The sequence below is a fragment of the Amphiura filiformis genome, chromosome 9 (genome assembly GCF_039555335.1).
Source record: "Amphiura filiformis chromosome 9, Afil_fr2py, whole genome shotgun sequence".
NCBI lineage: Eukaryota > Metazoa > Echinodermata > Ophiuroidea > Amphilepidida > Amphiuridae > Amphiura > Amphiura filiformis.
The window spans coordinates 77,572-90,244 of NC_092636.1; the positions used below are offsets into that span (position 1 = coordinate 77,572).

The 12,673-nt window shown below is 39.1% G+C and overlaps 1 protein-coding gene across 1 annotated transcript in view; it reads left to right on the forward strand.

The window, feature by feature from the left end:
• LOC140160440 (uncharacterized) overlaps positions 1–12,673 on the forward strand; it is a 73,573-nt gene that overhangs the window by 15,852 nt on the left and 45,048 nt on the right. Inside the window, 3 exon segments of the mRNA XM_072183676.1 lie at positions 1,306–1,385; positions 3,438–3,478; positions 5,062–5,140. Of these exon segments, the coding sequence (XP_072039777.1) occupies positions 1,306–1,385; positions 3,438–3,478; positions 5,062–5,140 (200 nt within the window).

Genomic DNA, 12,673 nt, shown 5'->3' on the forward strand with positions numbered 1-12,673 from the left:
GTGGTGTACACAGATTTTGGGTCAAAGGTCATTAAGGGGTCACTTCAGGTATAAAACGAAATACCTTCAAAAATTGTATTAGCTAAGAAAAACATAGGAGAGTGATGGTATGTTCACACATGAATTGTCTTTAACTAATGTATATGCTATTTTTTATTTGGGGTCAAAGGTCATTAAGGGGTCATTTCCGGTATAAAACGAAATACCTTAAAAATGCATCTTCTCCCACAAATTACGCAGGACAGTGATGCCACGTACACACATGCATTGTTATTACCCAGTGTCTATGGTGTTGGTGCCAATTTAGGCTTTTAAGCATTTTGAGTGTGGCGCTACTTGAGCGATCTAAATTTAGCTCATTTCTGGAGTTAGCAGAAGTCGTGTAAACAATTCAGACAGACAAAATGGCGGAAAGTTACCCGTGGTAATTACAATTTGTTCTACATGTACCACTGAATGCCCTAAAATCACTAGAATCAGACTAAATAGATATCGTACAGTATTGTGAATAATCAACAAGTATTAAAGAGATATTAAAGTATTGGTTTGTAAGTGAAAACTGTGTTTGGTGCGTATGTTCAATGAATCCCAGGTACAATTTCTGCATAGTAGGGATCGATCTGTCTCAAATAGGCCAAGAGTTCGTTGGAAAGGGCAAAGTTTTGGTAAAGACCCTACATATGGGGTGTACACAGATCTGGGGTCAAAGGTCATTAAGAGGTCACTTCTGGTCTGACACGAAAAACCTTCAAAATGCCCCCTGCCACAAATAACATGGCAAAGTAATGCCACGTGCACGCATACATTGACATTAGCCAATGTCTATGGGGTTTTCATATATTTTGGGGTCAAAGGTCATTAAGGGGTCACAACAAGGCTGTGTTCGTGGTCTCAGACCACAGCTAAGTCTAGTTCCATTTGAATATCATATTTCCCCTGTGGCAGATATTTTCAAAATCTTCCACAGGAGAAGAGTGGATTTTAAATGGAATAGCCCTATAAATGCTATCCATGGTCGACCACTTACACCGCTAGCATACATATCAAAATGAAAATTTTTTCCCCCCGCCTCGAGGAAAATCATGGACAGGAGACACAATTTACACCCCTCATATCATAAGCCTTGATATCTTCTTTATAGAACCCATACCATTCCTCTTGTGTGTTAGCTCCCCTCCCATCCACCTTAAATTTGTGGATAATTATTTAAAATTGTTTTAATGCATTTTCTACTCTAAAGGAAATTGTTGAAGTATTATGTTAATAAGTGATATAACCAATGATAACTTAACTTTGATATTGCAGGTTCTGATGATAGTGAGGCAGCAAGACAGCTGGCTATTAAGCAGTCACTCAACAGGGAACTCTCATCTGGGATAAAGAAGGTGAGAAAAGGTGGCATTGATAGACATTGAAAGCCATCAGCTGGCTTGATTGACAAGTCAGGTGGAGTGAGTAGCATGGTGGTTGTTTATAATAATATAAATTTAAGTCATGAACTACTCTGGTGTCCCAAAATCAAAAAAAAAAAAATTGACCCAATTTGTTTTGGGAAAAGTAACAAAAAAATTCTTGAGTAAAAAGAATTTTTTTATTCATTTTTACAAAGTAGATATAAATATCTAGGACCGGTTTCATTTTTTTAAATTTTGATCAATTTCGTCAAAAAATATTTAAAATTTTGGCAAAAATCATGCTTTTTTATTATTTTTGAGCAAAATTGAGCATTTTTGTGACCATTTTTGGTGAAAATGTCTCAAAATTGATGCTGTAATCTGTTAAACTTTGATGATGAAAAGTTTCAACTTACAATTCATGCTACTTTTAGTTGGAGCTGTGTAGCCTTCAGCTTGCATCCACCAGCCTTTAAAGGGTGACAACTCTCTAGTCCAAAGGTTCCCTAGTCCAAAGGTTCCCTAGTCCAAAGGTTCGCTAGTCCGAACACTTAATTTACCATTTGCTAGTCCGAATTCTGAAAAGGTTCCCTAGTCCCAATATCGGGTTCTCTAGTCCGAGGGTTTGCTAGTTCGAATAATAAATAAGGTTCTCTAGTCCGAATATAGAATAAGGCTCGCTAACCCTAACCCTAATCCTTATTCTATATTCGGACTAGAGAATCTTCGGATTAGCGAACTTAATTTGGTTTTCGGACTAGCGACCCTTCGGACCATAGATCCTTCGGACTAGCGACCCTTTTGGACTAGAGAGAAGTCACGCATCAAAGCATAATGTCCGATTATTAGTCCATGATTATTAGTCCATGATCACTTGACCGCTGGTGGAACTGCAGTCACATGATTTTATGAGCTTGTTGTTAACCTACACCACATTTCGCCATACTGCATTATAGAAACGCTTGCTGTAACGCTTGCTGTTAGAATAAGAAAAATTTTAATTGTAATTATTGCACAGGTCACGGCGACCCTGTGACCTTTCCGGAAAAAGCCGAGTGGCAGGTTTTTCAAATAAATATTTTCTGTGTAAAAACTGTACCATCAGATAGGTAATGGAATATATGAATATTAACTGTACATCTATCACAACAATTTTTGATAACAACTTGCGTCACAATTGATCTAGTATAGGAGGTAGAGAATTTATTTCAATCTTATATACACCATTTTTTTTTTTTTTTCAAGTGAAAATTAATTCTGTAAAAACTAATTTTTTTATGTAATTTTCACATTAGACACGACAGAAAATTACCGTTTATTGTTATGATAATCTAATCTTTCGATTTCGTAAATAAAATTAGGGGTCTAATGTGGATTTAGGATGCAAACTGGAACAATCCAATGCCTTGTCAAAAGCATTTGCTTCAAAATGGAGTTCAGATGCACTTCGTAACACAACTTCCGCCACTGCGGGAACCCACATGCACAGCAGAGCATGTGGCCGATATCAAAATCGATTTTATGTATTGTGTATGTAGGCCTATTCATAGGACCCTTGTATTAATTGTCTCTATGCGCTTGAGAATTCAACAATATAAATAATGGTAGCTTTATTATAATACACATTAATGTTTTAAGGAGATAAAATTCCAAAATATGATGTAGTAATGAAGTTGCGATTTATTAATATTATATGTTTAAATTTTCACGATGACACTATCAAGTCCTTCATGGTCGAGCGGTCTAAGGCGCTGGTCATATGGTATATGTGATAGCGGCGCAGTGCAGCGTGGGTTCGAGCCCCGCCTCTGCCTAATTAAATTTCCTTCTAAGTTTTTTTTTAATTTCATATTATGTTAGGGAAATGTGGCTGGGAGAATGTATGTATGGCGAAGAGTGGTGTGTTGTCAACCCTTAGTTTGGAGCTTTTACAAATACCCAAGTTAGGTTCTACAAAGATGAAAATATTATAACTGTTACGTAATATAGTAATATATTTGCTCGTAACTATACATTTCCATTCCATGTTATACTTCCATTCAGTTACAAAGAGACCATATCTCCTCGGACTCAGCAATTCGAAGGTAGGCTTGATTGAATAATAAAACCTATACACCCTCAATGGAAGACATGACCTTGATCTCCCACACAGGGAATGTATATATCAAATGGAGCTCCCCATTCAGGTAACTCCATTTGAAATTTACACTCCCTGTGGGAAAGATTAAGGTCATGAATGTCTTCCATAGGGGATGTATGGATTGTAACTGGCATAACCTGATTATGAGTTAACTTACTATATATCTTTTACATATTTTATGCACAGTGTTTGAATAAATAGCTTAATTCTGTTATACAAGTGCACAAGCTGTCACACATTTCCTTCTTTGTGAGTCTTAACCTTAGGCCAAAAAAAAGAAGTGTTTGTTTGCCGAGACACGACCGACCCAAAAAATCGAAAAACATCAATCACTTTTTTTCTTCTTTTTTTTAGCAAATAACAATGACACTTGAAAGTTAATATTCCTGGCAATCACAGCTTTCATTTATCCCATTTAGCCCTCCCGCCAACAATATTTTACCATCAATCAACATCAATATAGAGAACCAAGCATGACAAGTATGGTTTTGGGATTTTGTACTCCAGCCCATCAGCCCTGCAACAAGCATGCATTTATACTGAATTTTAATACTGAATCTTTATCAAGATTTTGTTGCAAAAGAGATTAAACTGTGCCCTATGGTAAAGTTGAAATACATTCATACAATCCTATATCAAAGCAGCCAATCAAAAAAGCGGTTAGAAAAGTACGCTGAGTGCATCGATTGTGTATAATGTGCACTCCGCGTACTACATGCAGTGCTTTCGCATATGTTCGCGTTGTGTAAGATTGATTCGTTTTTCAGGCTAGTTGATGCATTTATATTTGGTTCTATTTTCCAACAATTTTAGTGATAATTTTTTATAAACACAGCAAAAATCATGTGTTTTTTTTTTTTTTTTATGAAATAGGTTAATGAACGCATCTCCCAACAAGTAATACATGTTCATTAACCTATAATGAAAGTTTGACACAAGTACAAAATGTAAGGCTGAATTTTGTATATTTTCCCTTACCCCAGTAGCTGCAACACATGTACAGATATTTAAAAAAAAAAAAAAAGGAAATCAACCTACCGACCCACTCCTTGCTACCCCATGTCTGGGCAAACAAACACTTTTTTTTTGGCCTTACATACATGTACATACATTTATAATATTCTGTAGCGCTGCTACTTTTAGAATGGAGTGCTCAAAAACAAAAAACAAAGCAAAAAGAAGAATATGAAAAAAAATTAAAGGCTACATAATCTTAAGGCAAATATGACTTCAGAACCCTCTTGAAAATACCCACTGATTGTGATTCTGTGGTAGCAATTGGCAATCTATTCTTGGTGCGAGGCGCAACAATGAAGAAGGTCCTGCATTCAGCTGTCATAAGGTTTTGATTGTATTGTGCTCAGTCATAGGAGGGTGGTATCAGGGGCAGAACGCAGGCCAGCACACACAGGGCAGTGCAGGGAAACACAATCAGACAGGTACCCAGGAACACTCTTGGTGATAAGGCATTTAAAATACAGTGACTAAAACTTTGAAACCTTTCTGAATCTCTTGTAATTGTTGCAGCGGTGACACAGCAAACAGGATATGCAATGTTTTGGAAGCCATTTTCCTTCATGAACTTAAAGATTCTTACGCCAGCAAAGTAAGTCATTTTATTCATCATTCTGCATCTATAGCTGAAGAATTATGCTTTAAATGCTCCCCATATATTAAATGAGCTGCAGTGTGTCCCAGTGATAGCCTTAGATTTAGTGAAATAACATGTTGTTTTGAATTGCTGTATTGTTGCAAACCTCCTTTGTCTGGACACACAGATTGGGCTGTTCCATTCAAAATCTACACTACCCCTGTGGAAGATTTTGGAAATATTCTCCACAGGGGGCGTATGAATTTCAAATGGATTTAACACATCAGCAACTCTATTTGTAACTCACCCTCCCTCTGTGGAAGATTCAGGTTGAATCTTCCTAAGAGGGTGTATGAAATACAAATGGAGCTGCACTAATGTGTTCATTCCATTTGAAACTCATACTCCCCTGTGAAAGATATTTCCCAAATCTTCCGCAGGGGTAGTGTGGATTTGAAATGGAACAGCCCATTGTGCTTAGAAGAGCTGTTTGTGTTTTAAGTTTAAATAATGCATTATATTGCAAGTTTTAACTGTATTAAAAATACTATATTTGTGGGGTAGCACCAAAGTTATAGTATTGGGCTATTCCATTTAAAATCCACACTACCCCTGTGGAAGATTTTGGAAATATCTGCCACAGGGGTATAAATTATAAATTCGAAATGAAATAAACACATTAGCAGTTCCATTTAAATTTCATACACCCTCTGAGAAAGATTCAACCTGAATCTTCAAATGGAGCTGCTAATGTGTTAATTTCATTTGAAATTCATACTCCCTCTGTGAAAGATATTTGCAAAATCTTCCACAGGGGTAGTGTGGATTTTAAATGGAACAGCCCATTGGTGTAATATCACACTTGAAGGATTTAGCTTCAAAATTGGAAACTTTCAAAGCTACAGGTAAAAGTTTCCAAATATATATCATTTGTTACAAATCATTTAAGTTCATTGCATTCTGTGAAAGTGGTATTATTTTTCAAAGCTCATCATGGTATGATTATTATCATATGTTAACCTGGGAATAATGCTATCATTTATCCATTTTTCAAAATGGATTTTTTAAAGTGAAACTTGAATAAATCAAAACTCATGACTATTTTCATAACTTTGCTTTGTGCTTTTCTGGTAAAGAGGAAACACAATACACGACAAGACGATGTGATTGAGGATATTTATCCTTGCTTTGTAAGTTCAGAAACAAAACACTACAATTGTTTGCCTTTATCCCATGAGAACTACCTATTGGTTTAAAAAAATGTCATTATCAATTGGACCAATCAGCAACATTGTAAGAATAATTTCATCACCCAGCAAAATTGGGGTGAATTGTTTGCAAAGCTACATTCTGATTGGTGATTAAAATGAAGATATCAAGTAATTGACCAATCAGAGGCAATGTTAGATCAGCAGGTAGTGCTCATGACCTTATACTCATTGTGAAAATCAGTCTAGCAGTCAATGAACATAGAGGTCATGAACTTGGGTGTTGACCATCTAGCTTGATGCATGTTTTGGACTCTGCAGATTGTGCATAAAATCTAAAATAATTAAATTGCTTATTGCTGCTAATAGTTTACTGAATGGAAAGTATGATGAGCTGAATTCAGCTGTGACGGTTTATGTTACAGATCATGTACGGCATTGCACATCTTACCAATAAAGTTTTTGTTTTTGTATTTTTTAACAGCTTTCGTTCAGATATCGATGCATTTTTGTCAGTTTTACCTTTTTTTTAATCATTGTTTCATGTACTTGTTGCCTTGAAGACATTTAATGTGTTTTATTTCATATTGATAAATATTATTATAACATCTTTTATAATTGTATTATTTTAATTTGTTTGAATGCTTCCAAAATGCTTGCTCATTTCACCTTTGTTTTGACATGAAATACATTGTCAATGCAAAAGCAAACCTCAGAATCCTTTGCAAAGAAATCCGTACACCTTCTGTGGAAGTTATAATCTCAATCTCCCACATAGGGAGTGTGAATTTCAAATGGGGTTACCTGAATGGGTGATGCCATTTGAAAGCTACACCCCCTGTGTGGGAGATGAAGGTCATGTCTTAATTCCATAGGGGGCACCCAAATAGCCAATCACAGCTGATGTCAGCTGCAACTTCTGAGAGTGTCTCTACAGCTCAGTGCCAGAAGTAGGTTAGTGCAATAGCTGCCATGTGTAGCTGCCATGTGTAGCTGCCATGTGTAGATGAGTTCAGTATACTGTGTGTAAATCAACGCACTGAAGGGTATAATTGTTCTATTGTGTCCGATTTGAGCGCTGACATATTGGAAAATGTTGCCAATCAATATTCATGAAGTGTACATTCAACGTCCAGGTATCGAAATTGGGTGACTTGTTTTTGGCAGGTGTGAAATATATCTGACTGGGTGTTTTAATTACGTAACGCATTAAGGTTTTGGCATCGTAAAATGGCTGCCTAGTGTTGTTATATGCTTAGATTCTATAATAATAATTATTATTTTCTTTATTCATTCCTTTCTCTGCACTTATTCTTTCTTATGCACGCCTTAAGCAGTGACATAGATTTCTTTTTTGACATGGAGGGTACAAATGCTTGCGAAAATTTTAGCATAGGCCTATTGAAACTTAACTGGTGAAATATGGGACAAAAGTGGAATAAATTCGTGCAAAAAAATGCCATTATGTGGCTAAAATGGCCAAATATGAGGTTAATTTCGACAGAAACCAATACACAGGCGTCAATATTGGGGTGGGGGTGATTATATTGACCATCCCCCTGGCAAAATATTGGGGGATTTATCCCCCAACCACCCCCGATCTACACCTATGTAATTTAGAGCCCTGTGACTCCAACGCTCTCCTTTTCCTCTCTCTCTTCCTTTCTTTTTTTCTTCCTCCCTCCCCTACAATCTCGATCACCCATCCGCTTCTCTTTTCACCTCTCGATCCCTCCTTCACTACCTCAATTGGCCCTGGCTTTTAAATGGATATTTGTGATATTAAGAAATCCATTTGATTTTATTGAACAGGCCTATAACCATGATAACAATATAATAGCTGCGAAGTAGTTAATTGTAGAAAGTGGCACAGATACCTGGCAGCAATGACACATTGTTACGGGTAATCGATCAGCAACTCTATAGAATTTATTTAAATGAGGCGACTAAATTAAGATGGGTGGTAAATAACTCTATATCGATGGTAAAGTGTGCTTTTGTGTTTATGCGACAACTCAAGCACACCCTTGGGTGCTATTATAACAAAAGGTACCTCTCGTTGGTGCAGGAGCTCTCATGTGACTTTCATTATTGACAGTAGCCTGCCTTGCTTACTTGCTTGCTTATATCGATTTGTCTAGTCGGACTCCGCTGATGGCTCTCCACACAACTCTGTTCTGCATGCAGTCCTAATGTCTTGTCTCTCTAGTCCTGTATCCTCTGTTACATGTAGTTGCTTTTAATGTAGTCCTTCCGTGGTTGTCCTCTTGTTCTTTTACCATGCGTAGGCTGCCACAGCAAAACTCTGGAAGCTGCCTCTGTTTCACTTCTGGCAGTGTCCAGCAAATCTCATCCTTTTTATTTTCAGCCTTTCGGAGATTGGGGAAAGATTGCCGTACAGCTCCTTATTGGTGGTGTGCGACTGCCAGGTAACATTAAGTGCTTTTCTCAGTAGTCTTGTGTAACAGCCATCAAGCGCCTTCCTAAACTTTGATGTAATTGTCCAGGTTTCTGCGCCATACATCAGCACCGATTCGGCTGTGGTGGTGAAAAGCTTGGTTTTAAGATTTCTAGGCAGGCTGCTCTTCCATATCTTGTTCATGCTGTTGCATGCCCTCCATGCCTGGGCTTTCCTGATGTTAAAATCCTTTTCACTGCTGCCAATCCAAGCCCCAAGGTATTTGAAATCGTCGACTACTTCAAGCTCGCTTCCATCAAGTGTTCGGATTGGGGATGCATCCATATTGCAAACCATTGCCTTGGTTTTCTTGGCGTTCATGCTGAGACCGACTGTTAGTGCTGCAGTCTCAACAAGATGTAGTAGCTCTTCGGCATCTTTGAGACTGTCGGCCAATAGTGCTATGTCGTCAGCTAAGTCGAGGTCTGTAATTGTTTGCGGGCCTATCCTCCGACTTTTCCTTGTTTGTAGTGTGAGCCCTAGACGATCTTCATTCCCATGTAGTGCTTTCCTGAGAGCATAGTCTAGGACTATTACAAATAGAAATGGCGCAAGTGTGTCCCCCTGCAGTACTCCAGCCTGAATTATGAAGTCGTCAGTGATTCCATCTGGTGTGGTAACATGGGCAACAGTGTTCTCATAGGTGTTTCCAATAGCCGCCACAAGTTTCTCTGGTACTCCATATGCTCTTAGAATGTCTAGCATTTTCCTTCGATGGATGGTGTCAAATACCTTTTTAAAATCAATGAAGACCAGTGCTGCTTGGAGATTGTTGTTGTTTATCTCTTCAATAATTCTTCTCAATGCCAGTATTTGTGACACTCGACCTTCCAGGGCGGAAGCCATATTGGTTCATTCGTAGTACAGGATCCAGGAAGGGACGAATTCTGTTGAGTAGTAGTCTGTTGTAGGTCTTTGCCACTATGGATGATAAACAGATGCCTCTATAATTCCTTCCCTCTCTGAGATCACCGCTTTTTATGCCTCCACCGCGAGGCATACTGTTTTTGCAATGTCCGTGCTCCCGTCCTTCTGTCCGGAGGCTATATCTCAGGCATGGATGGGCGGATTAAATTCAGATTTTCAGGATAGGTGGGTCATGGTCAAAAACTCGAGCTACTTTTTTTTTTGGGTGAGGTTCAAGGTCATCTACTGAGGTAAAAGGTCATTAAGAGGTCAAGGGGGCACATTTTCCTTATTTACCTCTTTTCTCGGAGACTAGGGGTCGCACATTCCTCAAACTTGGTGGGTGGGTGCATCTTGACCCCAGACAGAACAAGTTTGTATTGGTTAGTGGGTCAAGGTCTCCTGAGGTCATGCAGGGGTCATTTGAGGTCAAATTAGCAAAAATAATCATATGGCCATGAAACGTGGTAGGTACAGTCAACATTTAGAGCCAAATTTTTGAAGGGCATTTTGGGGTCATCTGGGGTCACCCAGGGGTCATCTGAGGTCAAATTAGTAAAAACTGTCGTATGGGTATGAAACTTGGTGGGTACAGTCAACATTTAGAGCCTAATTTTTTGAAGGTCATTTTGGGGTCATCCAGGGTCACCCAGGGGTCATCTGAGGTCAAATTAGTAAAAATTGTCATATGGTCATGAAATTTGATGGGTACAGTTAATATTCAGAGCCAATTTTTTGAAAGGTCATTTCAGGGTCATCTGTTGTCATCCAGGGGTCATCTGAGGTCAAATTAGTAAAAACTGTCATATGGGCATGAAACTTGGTGGGTACAGTCAACATTTAGAGCCAAATTTTTGGAAGGTCATTTTGAGGTCACCAGGGGTCATCTGAGGTCAAATTAGTAAAAACTATCCTATGGGCATGAAACTTGGTGGGTACAGTCAACATTTAGAGCCAAATTTTTGGAAGGTCATTTTGGGGTCACCAGGGGTCATCTGAGGTCAAATTAGTAAAAACTACTATATGGGCATGAAACTTGGTGGGCACAGTCAACATTTAGAGCCAAATTTTTGGGCGGTCATTTTGGGGTCATCCGGGGGGGTCACTCCCATTGTGGCCTGTACACCATCCGCGATAATGAAAACGCTTAAAAAGGGTAGTTTTTTCGTGGGTAGGCACGATACGCGCATAACGTGTTTAGGGTGTCAAAACATGAAATATTGGAAAAAAGGGTAGCAAAATTGCAATTGCTAATACGCTGAAATGAAATTTAGGGTATGAAATTTGATGCAAGGAAGAAAATCCGTGTTTAGGGTATCGCTTTTAGCCAAGGGTTAAATCCTTGTTTAGGGTGCTTTTCAAAAGTTAATTATCGCGGATGGTGTACAGGCCACAATGGGAGTGACCCCGGTCATCCAGGGTCACCCAGGAGTCATTGGAAGGTTGTTTTGGGGTCATCCAGGTGTTGTCTAAGGTCAAATTCAGTCTCCTCTTTTAGGCCACATCACATCCTTTGGTGGAGGCATCACAGTCGATGCTGTGCGTCAAAAACCGTGACATCCGAGAACCGCGGTCCATCTAGTTGGAATTGGGATGAGATTAAGAATTGACCACTGCTCGGGTTTCCTACCATGCAGTAATGCCTCATTACAGAAAGAGAGTATGATGTCATCAAGGTTGCATCTCTTATAAACTTCTGGTGTGATTTCATCATCACCTGCACTTTTTCCTTCATTGATGACCTTCTTTGCTGCCTCGTACTCTTCCTGATCGAAAGCATCTGTTCGCATGTCAAATTCCCGATGCACCTGCTCTATCGGCTCATCCTCATTGGTAATGACTGGTGGATTCCCAAGTAGCTGCTGGAAATGGGAAAATCAAGAATGCAGTCTCTCACTCTCTGTGTCCCCTTTGATCTGACCTTTTTTGGCAGTTCTCCTTCCACTGATCTCATTTATCAGATCCCATGCAGCTTTGTGCTGGCAATTCTGATCTGCTTTCTCTACCTGGCTGATCTTTTGTTCCAGGATTTCTTGATTAATTTTGTCATATGTCTCTTTTAGGTGATTCTTCCTTGCTTGTAGTTTGGATCTTGATACACTAGTACATTCGTGGGTATCCTTCACATATGCTTCATGCACTTCATTCCGGGCACTCTCTGTTCTGGAATCAGTCCAGATTGTCCCCTTATGGTGTTTGGGAGCCTTTGGTATCAGTTCTTCCGTAACCTCCCTGTTTGCCTGTATGAAACATTGATATCTGGATGTAGCATCTTCATCGCCCTCACTTTCATGTTGCAGAGCACTGAATCTATTCCGTACTTTAACAGCATACAGGTCTTGTAGTTGTGTGTCTTGTGCCAAAACCTTCCAGTTGTACCTGATCTTTCGTGGTGGTGTCTTGCCATTCGATCTCAAGCTGAGACGTACTTTTGCTGTAACAACACAGTGATCTGATCCAATACTTGCGAAGGAGTTGTAGGTGCAACAATTCAGAATGCTATTCCTCCACTTCCTGCGTACAAGGATGTAGTGTAGTTGTGCCTTAAAACCAGATGGTAGAGTACATGTCCATAATCTGGATTTTTTCTTACAGAAGCTCACATTTGTTATTTCCAGTTCATTTTCTATTGCCAGTGTGTGCAGCAATTCTCCATTTCTGTTGGTGGAATCATGGTAGGGGAATTTGTAGTGCTCTTTGCCAACTCTTGCATTGAAGTCGCCCATTACCATAAGAAAGTTGTGAGCTGGAACTTAATTGTTTGATGGACTTGTCCAGTAGCATATAGTGCTCTTCTGACTCTTTCTCATCAGACACATTAGTTGGGCAATATGTGACAATGATGGTGGTCTTGGGACATCCTCCAAAGGTAGCACATATTATCCTTGGTGTTATGCATATGCAGGAGAGAAGAGTCTTCCTTGCCTTGGCACTCATTAGAATCCCAACACCTCCAATAGGGTGGGCCAAAAAACA